This window comes from Schistocerca gregaria, chromosome 2 (genome assembly GCF_023897955.1).
Source record: "Schistocerca gregaria isolate iqSchGreg1 chromosome 2, iqSchGreg1.2, whole genome shotgun sequence".
NCBI lineage: Eukaryota > Metazoa > Arthropoda > Insecta > Orthoptera > Acrididae > Schistocerca > Schistocerca gregaria.
In genome coordinates, this window is record NC_064921.1 from 522217968 (window position 1) to 522239018 (window position 21051).

The 21051-nt window shown below is 38.8% G+C and overlaps 1 protein-coding gene across 1 annotated transcript in view; it reads left to right on the top strand.

Moving 5' to 3' along the window:
- Positions 1 to 21051, top strand: part of LOC126330094 (uncharacterized) — a 103246-nt gene that overhangs the window by 35666 nt on the left and 46529 nt on the right. The window contains exon 6 of the mRNA XM_049996330.1: positions 6227 to 6442. Coding sequence (XP_049852287.1) covers positions 6227 to 6442 — 216 coding nt within the window. The remainder of the gene's footprint in view (positions 1 to 6226; positions 6443 to 21051) is intronic.

Genomic DNA, 21051 nt, shown 5'->3' on the forward strand with positions numbered 1-21051 from the left:
TTTTTTCAGAATAATCATTGACTCGTTTTCTTCTTTTATTTTTTGAAATGAGTTTACTGTTGAGAAGTGACAGCGTTTTCTCACTAGTGAACAGATATTTTCTGTGATACAAACATGTTTTCCATTCATAAATTATGTTAAAAGTGCAGAATTCTCTTGTTGGGGGGGGGGGGGGGGGTGGGTTTATTATTCCAGAAAAAATATAGTGAGTGAGGGGAAGAAAATGGAGATGAGCCATGAATTAGGAAGATGTAACAGATAAAATATTTGTATGGATTGGATTGCTAGAGCATAAGTGAACCAGTTGCTATGTTACTGCAGTGGCAGTATATTTCGAGCTATTTTCTTCTTTTTAATTTCAACTGTGTGTGTGTGTGTGTGTGTGTGTGTGTGTGTGTGTAGCTGAGCTACAAGATTCAGCACTGGTTGTTGGTTATCAAGTGACTGCAAGGCCAATAATGTACCATGTTGCTTTCTTTATGGTTTCAGGAACTGATCAAAATCTTTTCAGAGAAATTTTAAAAAATGTTTTAAGAGAAGTAAAAAGAGATTAGATTATGATTGCACTTTATCTGCAGCCTTATTCTGTACTCCTGCCTGTCAGTTTGTTCAACTCCTATCAGAGGCCTGAGACACCCTTTCAGGGATCCCTTTTGAGTTGAAAGTAATAAAGGTTTTTTTTTGCATGTTGTGGACATTCATTCCATAAGGAATGAAATTAAAGATGACTGTATCACTAGTGAAGTTTATATGTTTGCAGTGTTCACGTTTAACCTTCCATTTTCAGTTTCTCCATTTTTCTCCCCATTACATAGCATTATGTGCAAAAGATTATCTTTTAATCTTTCTTTGAATTGCCATCGCTCTGTGTGTCCTATGTTGTGCTCTCAGCTCTACTCCTCCACTGTTGTTTGCGTTGCTAATTGCTTCAGCACTTGATCAAGAGATACAAAATACTGAAATCTTGTTTATTTTATGGATAATTGTGTGCAGTATCTGCTGTAATTCACAATATAAAAAAAAACACAGGACAACACCTCCAGAACAAGTATAACACAAGACGACCCCACCAGAACAAGTATACTTAAGTCTCACAGGACGATAGTTTACAATGGATACAGTGTGTAGCATAGCCATGTTGCAAGACAGGTACAGTACAATTATAACCAACATAATAATTAGCACGATGAGCAAAAGCAGACTGGGGTTGACTGCTGGGTAGTGATCATATACATAGACGGCATGTTGCTGGTGTTGCTGAGAGGTGCCTTTGTAGCTGCCATGCGTGGTCACTTGGCCACAGTGTTTATCCCAGGTAGCCACACTGCAGTGGTGGACCCTGAGTGATTGTTCTGTTGTATGTGCCAGTTGTGCAACAATAGCCGACATCTCAGTGAGTTGACCCCCAACTGGCCAGGGGTCTGGGCGGCACTTTAAACCAGGCCGATGTTGTTGGAAGCATTGGATGTCCCGTCCAGTTTTACCAGCTCCTGGTGCAGTCGAAGTCTTGGTGGCTCTGACACTGGCAGCAGAGGACATTCCATGTCTACATCAGGACCTGGCATAGAAAGGGAGCTGCAGGGATGGGGATGGGGATGGGGCTGGTCTTCTGACATATGGCTCACCTCGGGGGTCCTGTAAGCAGAGGGAGATGAGGACATGGCTGGGATTGGTGAATAGGGATGAGAACCAGAGAGCAGAAACAGTTCAGGAGCAGGAGGTTAGGTAACAGATAGTTTTGCAAAAGAGAAGCAAAAGATGATGTCACCACAATGTGTATACGCTGGAGGGCCGGAGGTGGTGGCAACTGAGTCCCTCTTGCAGATATTGTTGAGTTTGATGGCATGTCACCATCTGGTCCCCCATCACCAGAGAGCTGCCAGATGACTGCTGGAATCCACATGTCCTGCCATCTGAGGCCCTATGCTTGGCTGAAAACCCGGAAACAGTACTGCAAATGGCTCCACAGGTGATGGCAGCACGATATGGTTGAGGGTACAGGACAGACAGCCATGGACGGGTTCCATTGGGCTCTTCTCCCCTGTCGGTGTTGACGTGAAGGAACTAAAAAAAAAAGTTTGGGTGCCACATCTGTAGGAGCGTTAGCCACATATTTCTTCACCTGTGTTTAAAGATTTTCATGTCTTTCGATTCACCATTTGATTGGGGTGGAAAGATGGAGATAGCAGGTCTAAAATGCCATTTCTGTGTCAGAACCAGCATGAGAGGAAGTCCTTCGGTAGCAAAAATTCTGCTGAATGCAGTGACTGTAGCCTCTGCACTCATGGACCAACAGTTGACCATGTACGGAAGGTTGGAGTATGCATCAAGGACAGTCAGCCACATAGTATCCAGGAACAGGCCAACGAAGTCCAAATGAACCCGCTCACACGAGCAGGAGGGTGTCTGCCAGGTTGGGAACATTTGCTGGGTACTTGCTTGCTGTTGTTCATGCTAATGATAGTTGCTGACAAGATGTTTGAACTGCCAGTCTCTGACTGGCCAGTGCTCATGGTGCTGGCTGAGCAATATAGTTCATGAAATGCCCCAGTGACCTTGATTCAAGAGCCATAAGGTTGTCAGGTGCAGAGGTTCTGGTGGGACTACCCAGGGAGACCATTGATCTGTAGTTAGTAGGATAACTCCATCCACCAGGATTAGCCAGTGGCAGAGATGGAAGTGATGCCACAACAGGCTGAACTCCTGACTGAGAATGTGGTCTGGTCAGCCCTATTGTATGTACTGCAGTTCTTGTGTAAGATGGTGTCCTTGGTCGTGGCCATGGCATTGGCCATAGGGGTCCCTGTAATAGGAAGAGCGTCCACCATGTATTGAGCCTCTTCATCCTTCTGGAAGCGTAAGATCTTGTCTTGGTCGAAATCTGAGACAGAGCGCATTGTTGGAGACAGATCATGATTGTTGGCATGTTGAGTGGCATTTGCGTAGGTGAATTTTGTAATTTTACTTGCTGAGAAAGAATGCCCGGTGCTGGAGTAAGTGGACAGTCCTCTCAGGTAGCTTTGCTGCGGGAACAAAGAGGCATATATATAGCTTGTAGGCCATAGTGTGGTGAAATTTCGAGGCATCTGCAGCCACCACTAGCTATTTGCCCAATTGGAAATGTGGCGAGACAAGGTACCGATAGGAAACCCTGATTCAGGGTCTTGAATGCCCTTTCACATGCCTCCAACCATACAAAAGGGATGCCCTTCTTCCACATGTTGTTGAGAAGGTGCACAGCCAATGCCATGCCTGGGATAATTTTTTCTGTAACACACTACTTTTCCCAAGTAGAACAGGAGCTTCTTTAAATTTATGTGGCAATGCAGCAAGATAACTTGTTTGACCTGCTTCTATGTGGGCTTAACACCTCCACGAGAGGTGATTTATCCTAGGTATTCCACTGATGGTTGAAAAAAGAGAGATTGTTTGAGGTTTCATTTGAGACCTGTGAACTGGAGTGTGTGGCACACCTGCTGGAAGTTCCTTAAATGTTTCTCCTTGTGGCATCCATCACTGCATTGTTGTCTAGGTAATTTAAGCAGCCTGGAATGCCTTACAGGAGTTACTCGCGGAACCTTTGAAAATTGCTGGGGCACTGACCACCCCGAAAACTAAGTATTTGAAATAATATAATCCATGTGGCTTGTTGATTGCCATGACTTTCTTTAATTCTTCATCCAGGGGTAATTTTAAGCAAGCTTCACAGAGATGACGTTTGAAAAATACTGGCAAGTGCAGAGGAAAGCTCATCTGGTTTTGAAACGGAATACATATTGGTCTGTGACTGGATGTGACTGTAACCTTAACATTACCACACGGGCACAGTTTTTCACAATAACCAATGGCATAGCCCACTTTGTTGCAGATACCTGTTCAATGATTCCAAGGCTGCCAATCTATCTAGCTCATTCTTGACTGCATTCTGCAAAGCAAGGGGCACACATTGTGCATGGAAGAAGCAAAGGCATGCCAGTTTCTGTAATGTTATGTGCACTGTGAAGTTCCTCGCTTTTCCCAGACCCTCTGAGAAAATGTCAGCGTACTCCTTACTATGGGTTTATTGCAAGAGTATTGGTTCCAAGCCCAGGTGGACCAAGTCATTGACAAATCCAAAAGCTGAAAAAGTATCAAGGCCAGATACATACTTTGTATCGACACTGTGAGTCGCAAGGAAGGTGAGATGTCATGAGACAGTTTTGTTCGTCGCCACAATTGTGAGTTGCCCTTTGAGTGGAATGTTTTGTTTGTTATATGCCACTAAGTGGTGAGCTTTGGCTTTAAGGGACATTGCTCCCAGTTGGTGATTCATTTAAGTGTTTACCAGAGATGCAGAGGCACCAGCTGTAACTGAATTTATTTATTGTGTAAAGTGAGTGTGATCAACAGTTTCTTAGGTTACATCACTATGGTTTGAGAATCTGGCAGAATCACATTAATGTCCATTGATTCCTGTTGAGGCAAGTGTTTTTTGTCCAGAATTGGCAGAGAGACACAGAATGTACTACCTTCTGGCATGCCTCACACTGTGCCCACCTACCAGGGCAGACTTCTCTGACATGTTCGAAAATAGTCAAGTCATGATGGAAATGAGCCCCCGTCAATGGGCCAAGACTTATTTCCTTGTTTACAAGTCAGAAGTATTTGCACTCTATTGTTGCTGCATTTGCTGTGTCGGCAAATTGGATACCTCTCCGGGTGTGACGCGAAAGCCACGACCTCGCCTCAGATTCCTAATCAATGGCCCGCAACCAGGGAAACTCCAAAGGAGGACACTAAAAATGTAGAGCTTTCTGATGCAACTCCATATTCAGAACTGCCTGAATGATTATTTCCCTAATCATCTCCTTGGCATACGCCTCCGTATGTACTGGAGTAACAAAACGGCATTTCCAACTGAGTCTCTGCAGTTCAGCTGCCCATGCATGGTATGACTGATTAGGTTGTTTACAACACTTGTAAAATTCCATATTGGTTGCAATGACATGTCAGTGTCAGTGAAAGTAGGTGGTTAACAGAGCACACATTTTGTCAAAAGTCAGATGTGTTGGTTCCATGAAAGGCGCCAATTTGCAAAAAAGCAGTATGTACTGGACAAAATCAGCAAAAGGAAAAGTGGCTGGATCCATTATCTGGAATGTGGTGAAATGCTGGGGGCACAGGTGCTTCTAACATGTTTCCCTCTCTTCCAACATCTCGTCATAAAGAGGTAATGGCGGTGGATTTGTAGCCAACAGCTGGACAGTAATGCAGACAATAAGATTTCCTGATGTTTCTGTCCCTATAACTGCTGATACAGGAGTTGCTGTAGCATGACTTCCATCAACACTCCTGATGAGGTAGCCTGTTGACAGAGTCCACAGTTATATAACAAACTTGAAAAATGCTCTAAATTATCACCATTTAATTATCTCAGAGGACAATAATTCACAACAGATACAATGTATTGTGTAGTCATGTGGTAAGAAAGGTACAGTACAGTTGTTGATTGTGTAGTAAATAGAAAGATACACGAGATCAGATTTGGGGCAATCGCTGGGCTGCAATAACATACATAGATGGCATGTCGCATGTGGCCCAGGAGGCACCTGCTTAGACGTTATGCATGACCACTAGCTGTGTCGTCTCCCCCTGGTGGGCATGCTTCATGATAGCGGATGTGGTGTGACTGCTGCATCTTATGTGACAATCTTGTGATGACGGCCAAAATTGGAGTCTTTGGCTGGTTCCCAACGTCTAGGTGGTATCCCAGTGGGTTACCACAGTATCTAAATGGGGTGGGCACCTTTGTGGTCTTTCAGTATCATGCCATTTAGAAAACTGGGGTAATTGGATGGCTGCTATAATATCAAATATTGTTGGTTGTAAGCAGTATGGTATTATTAAATATCAACACATCAAAAGAAAAATGTAGGGTGTCCTGACGCCATACTGATTGAATGAAGTCCGCAGTACATGTAATCCACCATGTTAAGTAGTATTATGGTTGCTCCCATAGTGTGTTATGATTTGACAAAGAAACTTCACCTAAATATGTGAGTGATTTATAGGTTTTCAGTCTGCAGAGCATTAGACTTTGACTCTGTCTGCTACTCAAATGACAATTTTACATTGAGGTTGTAAATTCCAGAAGTTAACACTTTCAAAGTATTTGTCTCTTATTAATTAATAAATGGATTTGAGTTTATTTCACATGACTGATAGCAAGTAATTTTCTTGGTTTCAGAGTAATATTGAACAATTCCTTATGAAATTCATTGATAACCCAGATAAACAAACTGTGCAGTTGGCGGCTAGATGTGTTGCTGTTTTGCCACTTGTTGGAGGTGGTGGTGTTCTGAACGTCAATCACAAGAACTCTTGGGAAGTTTTACAGAAGAAATTGGTTCTATTCCTTCAGGAGACTTTGGATGAACTGTTTGAAGGAGTGCCTGAGGTCCAGGTAAGCCCATATAAAAAGAAATTTTATTACTCAGAATCGCCAGATAAAGTGGTGGTTGTTACCATTGAAGATATCAGTGCAACTCAATAGCACATGAAATGGGGGAGAGCTCATAGATTGACAGCCAAGTAATGGCAATGGAATAATGTTCTGGGCTAACTTAACTTTAAAAAAGAAAGTTTCACTGCTCAAAAACATGCTGTTAAGATGATATGTGGTGCTCACCCACAATTTTGTCTTGCAGACATCTTTTTTAGGAGTTACACAATCTGACTATTGCCTTATAGTATATCTGTTTGCTCATGAAGTTTGTTGTAAATAATCCACTGCAGTTCAAAGGGAGAAGTGATGCACATAATGTCAGTATTAGAAGAAAAAAACACCATACTTTACTCACCATAAGTTTGTCTTCAGCACAGAAAGGGGTGCACAATGCTGCCATGAAAATTTTTGATCACTTACCCAATGATATACATATAAAATATGTGATAAACAGCTAATTTAAATTTGAAAACAAACTGAAAAAAATTTCTCCCTGACAACTTGTTCTGTCTTCGAGAAGAATAAGAAGTTCTAATTTTGTAATGTCTAAAAGATCATGGGTGAGAATTATTAACACACAACAATACTAAACAATAATAATAATAATAATAATAATAATAATAATAATAATAATAATAATAATAACAACAATTGTAGATGATCAGCATGTAGCCATATTTACATATGAATGTGTAACGTGAATGTAACATGAGTTGTTCCATATCATTATGATTAATTGTGCAAATGATCCATGAAAAGTGAAACTACGTAACAAGCAAACATTCTCTTGAATATAAAGTTAGAATTTTTTCAAAGTAGCTAGTAAATGTTAAATTTGTTGAAAAAGCTCATTATTGATGCTGCTGGACACCAGAACAGCTGCAAGTGCTGGATTATGTCAGTTGTATTTGTCAGTGAAGTGCACACTTAACATTTTTGTGTATTCACAATATTTTAACTGGTATGAAATATGTTTATGGCTGATTTTTTTCCATTTTTTAAATAACATCTATTAGACAGTGGTTTATAGTTCAGATACTAGACTGCGTAATATTGTTGTAACTTAATAAGTCTGAAGGATAGACTAAATAGGAAAAAGAGATATGGCATTAGGCAGTGGGACCTTAAAAAACTAAGAAGTGATCAGGTACCTTAAAAATTATGACCTAGTGACCAGTGCACTACGCCAAGGTTATTTCTGTAGAAGGAAAATAGAATTCTTTAAAGACTGAAACAAAGCAAAGCACACAGAAGTACCCATTTTCACAAAAAGCATCATCTGACAAATTGATCTGCATGACTTACCACCTCAATTGGGACATGTGAATGACCAATGTAACAACACAGTGGTGTCAGCACAATATCAGATGTGGAATGCATAATGCTGAAGATCAACAGGGTGTATTGCCGTCTCTCTTTACAATAAAAGTAGCACTATAACAAAGTATTACATCATACAGATCCCAAATGATGACCTGAGTCACATTTCAAAATATTCCCAATAATAATAGTATGTACGGTTCATTCAGCAGCTGATCTACTGTATGACAGCAATGCTAATGTCATGGCAAAGATTATCATAGTTCATCCTAACTCAGTCAGTGCAATAACTGGGGTCTTGGTCTGATATGGTTTTCACATTATCTATAATTACTGTCATGTAAGAAGGAAGAAGGCAGCTCAGTTGTGAGCCATTCTGCACACTTCCCTCCATTAACTGCTAGCAGCCAATAAGATTCTCTCTCTCTCTCTCTCTCTCTCTCTCTCTCTCTCTCCAAGTGGCCAGCCACAAGTTGCAACTAGACTGTGAGAATCTCCAACCTACACGCCGTGCTGTTTCTGTACTTTGCGACAATTCTCTTTCATTCATAGAGCGACCAAATTATTCATTCACACCTCAGTGTTATTTTCTTGTAGCAGTATAGCTGTAAATGTCATCTGTAAATGTGTTAGTGTGATTTCCAGTAAATATATCAGGAGACAGAAATAAACATGAAGAGCTTCACAAGCAGGCAAGTAGGTTTATGTACCACATTTATAATTTTTTCAAACATTAATCTGAAAGTGGGACTTTGACATTTTGAAGACAGCAAACTGCAGAAGTATGTGTCGCCAGGAGAACTTTACAGAGAATAGTAAACAAAAATGTCAGAGCTGTAGAAGCCTCGGGAAAATTTGGTCTCATGTCACCTAGAATGCTTGAAATCACAAGATACCAGTAACACAAATGGATGGTTTTTACAAAGTTCAGTTAATGAAATGTGTATAAGTAGTGAATACCCATCATTGCGAAATCTTCTTACAATTATGCATAAGGAAATTGGTTTCAAAGGTAGTGATTCACCGATGCAAAGAATTGTGAAAGACATTGGTTTAAAATGTATTGAGAAGAGAGTTTTTGATTCAAAAAATATGACCTTGACATGGGTGGAGCACAAACAACATCCCTTAGAAAAATGCACGATACAAGAGGAGGAGGTAGTTCAGCAGTGCATTACCTTATTGAAACGTGGGTGAATTGGAATCATTCGATGAGTAACTGCTGGAAAATGAGTGAGGGTACTCATTGTTTTAAAGTTCCCAGAGCAAAGATTCTCAGGTAATTATTTGCATGGTGGCTCTTCTTCTGGTTTTGTTCCTAAGAGTAAACTTGTATTTCAGTGTAAGATAAACATCTGTGACTACTGTTCGGAAATCTACACTATCAGTTTCAAGAAATGGTTCTCTGAACAATTCTTGCCATACTTTGCTGCAAAGCCGGTTATTGTAATTACCTTGCCAGTTATCATTCAACTGCTACAGAGAAAAACTTCAAGTGTAGACACCAAGAAAGCAGATATTGTGCTGTGGCATAATATTTTGTGCCGTACAAGTTAGACTTGTGCCGAAATCCTGCAACTTATTAGTTTATACCAGTCATGCGGCAGAATGCAGCTCGTTAATTTATACAAGTCACGTGACAGAATGTGAATTTCTTGCATGTGAATGTGCTCACACAGTTTTGCATTTACTCATGTATCTTTACCAGTATAATCCAGCAGAATTAATTTGGGCACAAGTTAAAGGCTATGTAGGGCAAAAAATGGAACATTCAAGATAACAGGCACTGAATGACTAATGAACTAAGCAATAGACAACATCCCACCTTCAGCGTGAGCACACCGTGTGCATCATGCTGAAAAGCTCCAGAAAGAAGTCTTTGACAGAGAGGTGAAGATGGGTGTAAAAATTGAACCTATCATTCTAAATTTACAACTCTAGTTCGCACATGAACCCAGATAGCAGTGGCAATGGTATTATGATGTAGACATGGAACAAAGTAATGTAATAATATTTATTGGTTCTAAAGGCTCATGGTTTAAAAAATGTGTTTGCAACATATCAATTCCGTACATAGTGTATGAGAACTTCCCAGTCAGGAATTTCTATCATATGAAGCATGCAGACTATAATGTTCAACATATTGCCCAAGGACAAGTTAAGCTTTGCCCAGTTTCTTGTATGCTCTGATTGTGGCTGGGTAGATTTGTCAAAAACTAGTATTTCGACAGGTAAACCCCTACTATTTTCAGGACATGAACTGGAAAATGCCTTAAAATGACAGGGAGTAACTGTCATGATATCCACGGTTTTCAACATTATTGGTCAGCTTTCCCTTGAGTAATTCATAGAAGCTGGTAAATTTGTTGATTTTTCAATGGACCATAAATGTGATGTCGAAGGAGTTAGTTTACACTAATAATGCCTGTTGACAGTGAAAAATGAGATAGCATACTGACAGTTTTTTTTACTATAGTCTTTGCAGTAATTTTTAAGCACAGTGATTTACATTTTATTACAGGCAAACACACCAACATACACACATTTTTTTAAAAAATATATGGATTATGAATAGTCATCAAGGAACTATATTGTGTTTAGTTGGAGTTTAAAGTTAATTTATCTGTGTATTACATGTCAACTTATAATACAGTCCAAGTCAAGATAAACAATAATTATTGCAACCCTTTTCAATGATTTAGTCATTAGCCCATTATTATTTTGTGAAAAATTATACTTGACATCTTCACAAAGCCGTGTCAACTGTTCTTGCCTTCTGACATGACAATTACTGTAGCTGTGTATCAGTGGACGCAATGTCAAGATGTGAAGTTAGATTTCTCTCATATAGACAATTGATTACAATCATTTTTATAATGTTTTATCCTCTCCTAGATTTTAACATATAATATGATGCATCATAGGCAAATAAAACTGATTGTTGCCCTAAGTAACACAGTTTGGTACCGCAGACTTCATTTGCTCGCTCTCTGCCGGCACACTCACGCAGACAATATCCATTCCATGCTTCCCTGTCGCTTTGTCTCTATGCACGGAAGCATGTTCCTGTGTGACGCAGGCTACACACTCTCATCAATAGCTGTAGGGGCTCATGCTTTAGCATACTGTATAACTCCTTGGAGGGGGGGGGGGGGGGGCGCCTCTGTGCTGGAATGGACAAAATGCGGTTGCAGAACCTCCTTGGCATAACGTTGCACGATCTCTCAGCTCTCAATAAATTTTGAAAACTGATATAATGATCTGAAACTGATTGTTTGAGCCTCTTTCCTCCAAAATATTAGCATCTGGTGCCCTTGGTTGCATGGTGACGTTGACTTGCTCAATTTGGGTAAATGTTTTTAAGGTTTACACTTTTATTCTTGCCCATTTTCACTTACTTGGTATTGCTGTACTGTTTGATTTTACTGATACCTTCCACAGCCTTTAGTGGCTTCTTAAAAATTAATAACCATAATAAAATGTTTACTCTGTAGTAGATAAAAAAGGATCACTTATTTCTGGATCAAGTTAAGTGATCACCCATTCAGAGATTATTTTTAATACTGCAGTGCCTTCCTCAGACATTTGAACTGGCTTGCCTAGCCACTTAAAGGGGACCTATACTTACGTGAGGATTCCAAGCCACAGTGCAGCTGTGTATTCGTCACAGGAACAAACATTGCCAGGGCTTAAAGAAGTGATGAGTGATCATAAAAATCGTAGGATTGACTGGGGATCTAACCGATGAGCTTTGGATTTTTAGTCTGGCATTTCACCACTGAGACCAGTTTTTTACTGGCATAGTTGATTTCTCAAATTTCACGTAGCTAATCCCAGGCATGTGCAGATCTGTGTGCCTACTGTTATCTGTACTGCGAATTTCTATACCTGAACATTGGCTTTGGCACATTAGTACTGAATTATTGCATTTTTTGCTGCCAAGACCATCCAAAGCTGAACAGGGATTCCCTATAGAGTAGAATGCCTCATGACAACCAGTTGTTACAAGTTTTTTGTGCAACAAAATCTTTTTCTTGGATTCTGTTTGCACAGTTATCATAGCTCAAAAGAGTGATTATTTTGACTTCTTTTTTTTTCTACATATGTTTGGCTCTGTAGTTACAATACAAAAGGTTATAGGTTCTTAGGTGTGGTTTCACATGTGTGTACTTCCATCATAAAACATCAATACTAAAAGCAAGCTAACTTGTGTTAAGAAACAGTTGTTGTTTTGGAACTTTTATACATATTTTCCCTTTGGATTGACACACACACTTGTATTTTGTGCGAAATTTCAATGAAATACACATCTTGCAAATGTAAACACAAAATACTGAATGTTCCCATGTTAAGAGAGTATATATACATTTTTATAATATGCAGCTAAGTGGAATTGTGATATTTTTTATGTTTATTTTTTATTATTTAAATGCTACTGAACACAACAGGCTTGACTTTAACCCTTTGAGCACTGCAGATGTGAAATCCCACCATACACTACCTTTCCGCAGGGGTTGCGGACACTGTTAGCGGCTGCAGTGGTATTTCCTGTGGGTGCTGCAGGCAGCATTCACCATCATGGCCTGGCTGGTACCTGAGTCCTAATGTCAGCTTTCACCGTCAGCCGGTTTCGCTACCTGTGGTCGTGCAGACATGTATAGCTGCTCAACGGTACTTTCGTCAGATTTCACAGTTGCTGTTACACATTCACGCTAGCCGATTTGTATTCTTTAGCTTCCTGCCTGCATTTCTGCTTTAGAATGTATCACTTTCGAGTTTCACAAACAAGTGGCACATCGGTTTGGTTACACTGATGAAGAGATACTGCAGATACTTACAAGAAGTGACAGTGACAGTGAATGTGGCAGCTCCAATGACTGTAGTGGTGATGATTCTTCAGAAGAATCTCATAATAATACACGTCCATGTACTTCACCTATTAGAGCTCACCAGGATAATTCTTCTTCAGATTCTGAAAGTGAAGACAATGCAATGCATAAAAGACCATGCCTTAGTGACAAATTTGATTTGCAAAAGTGTGATTTCAGTCCAGCACTATATGCATTTGATGATTCATCTTCAGGACATAATTGGCAACTAGCGCCTGATTCAAGAGTTCTATCCTTTTTCATGCTGTTCCAATCAGAAAATTGATTTTATAGCATGTGAAATGAAACGGTTTTACACTTTCGTCATTGCAAATACATTGGAATCAATTCATTCTCGACTGTCCACCTCGAAAGACACTGGTTTTGAGTAACTATATTCATTGATATTTGGCTTATTATGGCCCATGTTAATAAAGCTGAGAATAAAGGAATATTGGTCAAGAGATGTATTTCTGGTCATTCCAGTTTTCGGCAAACTTATGTCCCTAGAATGTTGCATTTTAGTGTCATCCCTGCCAATCATGGAGATGACAGTTTGTTTAAAATTAGGAAAACAATTGATACAGCTTGTATGGCATTGCACAGTGATCCATACAAAAAGCTCTGTGTCATTGAAAGCCTATTATTGTTCAAAGGTTGCTTATCTATTAAACAATCCATTCCTTCAAAACGAAGTAGATTTGGAAACAAGACATTTGTGTTGTGCAGTTGTAAAGCTGGATACTTATTGGATTTCGTTGTACACACAGGTACAACAACAGAAATTTAAGCCCATAATTTGGGGCACTCCGGTAATGTAGAGGCTATATGTTGACAATAGGTATACAAGTCCAGAATTGTTCCTCTGGCTGCACAACCATAGAAGACCAGCATGCGCTACTGTATGTAGCAACAGGCACAATTTATGGAATCTACAGAAGAAACCGAAACAAGGAGAAGGTGAATTTAACGCTCTGACATACTATTAAGCTCAGTTGAATCTGTGTGTAAATCTGTTATATGGTACAAAAAGTTTATTTATTTATTTATTTATTTTTTCGTGTTGTGGACCTTCACACTTTTCACAGATCAGTGATAGGGAGAAAAATACCATTCACAGATTTTTATTTACGTCTGGTACAAGAACTTGAGGAAAAGTTTGCTACAGAACGGAGAACAGATAGGAAAGGAAGATGCTCTGGTGATGAGAATCATCTGCACTTTACTGGAAGGCACTTTCCAATGTCTTTCCAAGTGACCGGTCCAAAAAGATTGGACTAGTCTGCTTGAAACAGAACACGCAACAAGAAACAAAATATGAAAGCAAAACATGCAATGTACCCTTGTGTTTTGCGTCACATTTTGAAACGTACCACTCAAAGAAGAACTTCTAGCCAAGTTGCTACACCAGTAAGATGAAAATAAGCACTTCCTCATGAAAGAATTATTTACAAATTTAAAAACACAAAAAGATAAAAGAAACAAAAAGTAAGTACAAAAATAAAAAAAAAATAAAAAAAAATTAGCTTCGCCATTGCCGATCCAAAGCCTGGATGAGAAAGAAGGGTGGGAAATATAACAGTGCAAAAATATAAATAGGTAAATAAAAACACAGCATTATCTGAGCTCGAAGAGCCATTCCAGATGAATTAATATGCTGACAACCGCCTTACGCTCGAATATGTGAAACATCCAGTCTGTGCTGACAAATACAGACTGGAAGCTTCAAGTCCAAGGCCATAATGAAGAAAACAAAAAAATAATTATTCATATCAGTTGTTTCAGTTGTGAATAACAAAAATCGTAAAAATTCCATAGAAAAGGTCCTTCATATTTTCAGAATTTTCCAATTCTCTAAACAACTTTTCCAAACTTTTCTTTTATACAAACAATTATGAACGCAACAAAAAAGAATAATCCAATTGAGTTTTAGTGAGACTAACCCAAAGTGATTCATTTTTTATAGAGAGGTGGTACGTACAAATACATATCTGAAGGTACTTTATTAGGCAATGGTCAGTTGCACACTCTCCCCCATTTCTAAGGTGCAAAAGTTGATTAGGAATTAAAGGTGATGTTTAGTTAGGTAGTGTGGAAACTTTAGTATTCCTTTATTGCATTCTTAAACAAAATTTATACATAAGAAACATTAACTTTTTGACTTTGAAGTTTCCCTGGGGATAATTTATTGGGTTAATGAGCTCAAAGTATAGTGGTTAGCTTTGAAAGTGTGCCTCGGCATCCAGATGGTTCCCTCCAAATTTGTATGAGGGCAAATTATTGTGCTAGTACAGACAAACATCAACATTTGATCGTTACAGATTCTCCAGCATTTACATTGTAAGTTATGTACAAAGAGCTGATAATTAACTATCAGTGTGACAAAGAAAACTTGGATGTATACACAGACCTTGTGATAATTCGCAAGAACTAGTTGCAAATGAAAGAAAGCCTTTGATTAAGAGTTATATGTTAGCAGCATAAGCAGTTCCAGTGTACATTATGTCTGTCGAGCAATTCGTCTTCAGATTCAAAGCTGTGCATAAGTATCCAGATACACAGTGTTTATTTGTAACATTGGTGATCACAATCAGACAGTCGCAACCGCCCTGGCTCCAGAAATACTCAGCACAGGCCAAGGTCAGCTGAGCAGCGAGCTCAGGAGCAAACAGCAGTCTGCAGAGATGGCTATTAGTGCAGGTAAACGGCTTAGGTGATCTCAAGAGCGTGCTTAACACAGCCAGCCAGACACACAGCTGCAGCAGCCAAAGGGTTAATGGTTGCATCTAAACCCTAGATCTCCCCCCCCCCCCCCCCCCCCCCCCAATCCCTTCACTTGTTGCTAGTGTACCAGGTTCTCTGAATTTTATGTATGTGAGGATTCTGTAGTCCTTCTGATCTTGAATCTCCATGCCTCTCCTTCCCCGGGCCTTCCACTTTGCCTCTTTTACACTTTCTAACTGAGCCATTTACACAGTTTTCGTCTCTGCAGACTGACACTTTTCAATTAATTTCCTGGATTTTTAAAGAAACCATGAAGATAATATAGAATAGTAAACTATTTACTTTAAAGTTTGAAACGTCCTCTTTCTAATGTTGTTATACAATTTTTTTTATGAATGTAAATGATATTTTTTCTCCAGTTTCGAAAATTGAATGAAACAAAAAAAAAAAAATTCTAAAACTAACTGTTTTGAATCTTTTCAAGAAATAAGTGTGTACAAAAGAACGTTTTATTGAAAGAAACATATGCATACAAGAAAAGTTTGATAGAGAAGTGCTGTTCTTTTTTTTTATTAAACATACTTTACTGACGTATGGTACTCTTTAAAACAGTCTGGTATGCAGAGACCCGGATCACATTGCTCACACTACCATGGTGTTTATTTTCTTACTATTTTCCCAGTTTCTTTTTTCTCATTATCTACAGAAACCTTAAAGCACCTTGCAGAATTTTGTTTAGATGCTGTAACTGTGATATTTTCTGGGAAGTGTTGGCCAAACACTGTGTCTGCATTTGGTGATGGTTCATCTTTTGAATCCTTAAGCCCTTTCATGCCACTATGGCTAGCTAGCTGTTTAACTAAGGTGTTGATGAAGCATTCCAGGGATGTTGTCCTTTTTTTGTTGTTTGTTTGTACACAGCCCAACTATTCAATACTGCTAAAAGAAACAAGTAAAAGAAAACCACCTTCCTCCATTTGAGTTTTGTCCTACAGAAAGGATAAGTAGTAGTAAAATGAGTACCTCAAAGCCAAGCCAAGCATTTCCCATGAAGCTGTACAACAAATTCAAAAATACAGCTGCACAAAAGTATCCTCAACATCAGGTTTAACAAAATCTGTCTAAGTGATAACATAAACCTTGGTTTTGTAAAAGTCAGTATAAACGCAAGTCACCTGCAGCACAAGTAGCCAAAAGGAAAGCAGAAGTTACTTGCTTAGAAGAAGAAATTTGCTTTCTGTATGCGAAAAAATAGCAGCTTAATCTTCAGTTGTACAAAACACACCTTGAATTAACTAATCTCATAAAAACACCAGCCATTTCGATGGCATAACTCAAGAAATCAGGTCTTACACAGAAGTACTAATGAACAAAAAGAAAGAAACACAAAACAATTACTGAATCACCTTATGAGATCTGCCACAACAATAGATAAAGAAGACAGAGTAGGGGCCGAACACAAGTTCCATGACAGACTCGTAAATTTAACTGACATAGAATTAACAATACAATAAAGAGAATTACTTGAAAAGGGGCCAAAACACAACATAAACACAGATCTGTCACACAAAATTGTAGAAAACCTGATCGCAGAGACAGAATATATAATAAAGCGAGAAGAAAAGCTGAACAATCCAAGTTTCAATGCCAACTTGGCAAGAGAACTTGTAGCAGAAGAGATAAAACACATAATCAAGGAGAACGAGACCCACATCATTTCAAAAACAAGAACAGCAAAGGAAAATATATCCATAAAACTAAACAAAAAACTCCAAGAACACAATGCAATCATCATCAGAGCAGACAAAGGGAATACACTTTTACTTATGAATGAGGCAGAATACATAAAAAAACAGAAGAATTTATAGAACAGAAAAACATTATCAAATTAATCAGTGATCCTACCATGAGGCACCAAAGAAACATACAAGAACTCTAAAAACTCTCGAAGTCACTGTCACAGAAACTTGAGCCAAATACATAACACAAAACAATCCCAGAGCACCCAGCCTCAATAGTTTACCAAAGATACATAAAAGTAACTGTCCAGTCAGGCCTGTAATCAGTTTCAAGAATGCACCATCTTACCACCAAGCTAAACACCTACATACATTACTACATAAATTATACACTTTCACAAACAACGGAAACCTAAAAAATACCAGTGAAATTATAGAAAAGATATAAACATACTATCAACAGCAACCCTGGTATCTTTTGACATCACATCCATGCACACAGATGTGCCAGTAAAAGAAATAATAAGCATTGTTTAATTAAAATAAAAAAAAATAAAAAAATAAAAAAATAAAAAGAAAACACAGCTCCAGTATCGAGGGGACATAACAAGTGCACACATAGGTGAAATAGAAGCCACTCTAAAGATTATAACAGAACAGAACAGTTCACTTTCAAGGAGGCGTTATATCTACAAAAACATGACCTTTCAGTGGGCTCACCCATGAGTGTGTACTTTCAAACACATTTCTAAACCACATTGAAAACAAAATATTCATTGAAATTAAACATCAGAAACAGTACAAGATTATATACTAGCACCGATATGTGGATGGTATCATTTGCTTGATTGATGAAACAGACACCCGAATAAAACAATTACATAGTGACATAAATACAGTTCACTCAAAAATGAAATTCACCATTGAGGCAGAAGAGGAAATGAAACTTAATTTCTCAGACATCACCATACACAGAATCAACAACAAACAAATTTGGAATTTTCAGGAAACCTGCAGCCACAAGTAACAACCATTCACATCAACTCCAACCACCCCCAAGCACACAAACTCTCAAGTTTCAGACACATGCTCAACAGAACTCCACTGGACAAACTCAGCTACACACCGGAACTAAACACAATACACCAAATAGCCAAAGAGAATGGGTACAACACACAAATGATAAACAAACGGAACAACAACATTTTAAAAAAAGAGAACGAACCATGAGCAAATCACCAGCCATGACAGAGAACCAAGAACACAAACTCCAGACAAACACAGGGTACCAGGAACAGCCTATAAAGAAATGGCACATACTGACATACAGTAACAAAAACGTCCACAGAGTGGCGAATGCACTGAAGAAACAAAGGCTACAAATATCATTCCACACACAAATAACACAGTGCAGAAAAATCTTAGCACTAAGAACATCAGCAGACAAATTCTCCAAAGCCGGAATATATTAGTTAACCTGTAGTCCATGCCAGTCAGTCTACGTAGGCCAAACATGCAGAAATTTCAAAACGATATACTCTGAGTACCTCAGAGCCCTAAGAAGTGATAGTAGACACTCCACTCTAACACAAGGAAACCGTCACTAAATAACGTGGAAACTGATCTTAAGATCCTTAAAGAAAGCAACAGTTTCTATCAAAAACTCACAATAGAGGAGAACTACCACAAACAAAAAGCAATAATACAAGGAAAGAGAGTTTGTAATGAAAATACAACACACTGCAACAAAACACTGCTTGGAACACTCAGTGGACTATACAAAGGAACCTACTCACACAATACATAACGCTCAAACAGCCTAAATAAATAAACATATTTTCTCAGTTCCCTCCCAACCCCAATTTCCAGTGCTCTCTCTCTCTCTCTCTCTCTCTCTCTCTCTCTCTCTCTCTCTCTCTCTCTCTCACACACACACACACACCACACACACACACACACACTACATACATTCAGCCCTCTCCCAGCAGCCGCATGACACCAATTCTGATGAAACATTCAAAATTAGTGCCACAACATCACAAGGCCAATGATGAGCAAGTGAGTAGTGGCAGTAACATAACACTTCTCCCTGAGTATGTAGTCAGAAGTGTCTGCTCAGATCACATTTGGCCACATTTTGTATAAGTACATGTGAAGTGAACTTGTGAGCAAAAATTGCATGAAAAACTGTATGAAAACAGTGCACTGAATAGCCATTGGTTGAGACACCAGCCAGACACACAACAGGACAAAAAAAATGTAAGTACAGAAATGCACATAACCTCTACCCATGAAACCGTTCTTGATAAATACACATTAATTTTCTTCATGGCTAGTTTGCAGATCACATGCTGTCAAAAAACGAAGAGAAAGAGCACAAAAACCGGTGTATAATAATTCTGTTCATATGTAATTTTAAGGTGAGCGTCTAAACAAAAGAAAGCAAATTGCACATATTGTAATTCTTAGGCCTACAACAGTTAAATTATTATAAATTTCATATTGTACTTTACAGAAATAAAAATTTGACACACAGAAGATGACATGCGGGTGTCAAGACTTGTCTGGGTAAATACAAAAACAAACTAATTGTGTTTGCATAAATTCGATTTCAAAACAACCCAATTTTGAAAGGATAATAACTTGATAGCTGGACAGCCCTGACTACTCCAGTTTTACTCTCCTTATTGTGTATTACAACATCTGGTTTATGTCTGTGTACTTGTCCTCCTTTGTTTGTGGTACTAGTTACAGTTGAATTTGTTCGATGTCTGGTTGAAAGACAGTACATGCTCCTGGTCGACTTCCATTCTACTGCAGCTAAACCTTCCTTCCCTGAAAAACATCTTTTCCACCTTCCTAAGCTTCACAGTTTTCATTTGATTAGGTAGACCCTTCCTGTGCCTACACTCAAGGTTTTATCCTGGTGCAGATAGTCCAACACAAATGGTTCTATGTAGAACCTGTCCATGTAAAACCAGTGGGCTATGCCAGAATAATCTTTACACAGTCTCCCACTTAAAAGGTGTCCGTTAATCATGTGAGGCTAACTGGCATTTTTTCGACCCCCTCTCTCCCCTCTTGGTGAGATGTCATGAGATTTGGCTCGACCTCCTCACCCCAGTCTCATGTGAGATTTTTCAGAATGCATATTTTTAGTATAAATACATGAATCTGTGCTAAATTATTTTGGATTTATTGAAAAACATAATTTGCTTAATTATTTTTATTTAAGACTAGTTAAGACTAGTATTGAAGACAGAACATAGTCTAGAATAACAGTGAGAAACCGGACAATAAAATACTTAAATAAAAGGGACTACTAAAATTCATAAAGGGATATGCATTCTAATTCAGTTCGCAGGGATTCACGTGTGGTCTCAAGTATGATTACTGGAACCAACGTATCCATGTAATTTTCAACAAAATCAGCTGCTCCTTCAACCTTGCTCGGATTTAGCCACTCTAAACTGTTGTCACTTGCACACAGAAGCTCAGTACCTCAACATGGTGGAAACCTTGCAAAAGATGCTTGAGTATTCCCCCTCTGTATTGTGATCTCAAGATACCTGAAAGAAAGGTGTTTAGTCTGCCTTATTAAGGAATGCCAGAGTAGTTGGGCCTTTCTCTGTGTCATTTCTCTGAGGAGCTGTTTGATCTCAAGCTGAACGTGCAACACCAAATCTTCCTTTTTTGGGAACCTCTGCTTGGTGCATTCCATAACTTTTTCATTTCTTACTGACACCACTTGTTTGTATGGTTGATGTGTCTGTTCATGTATGCAACATAATAATCATGGTAACTCATTTTGAATGAGTGACAGCATTGACTGGTCTGTTGAGTAATGAAACATCTTATACACTGTAGCGTTTGTTGATTTGCACATTTGGCTCGATGGTGATTGCTAAACAGTGGC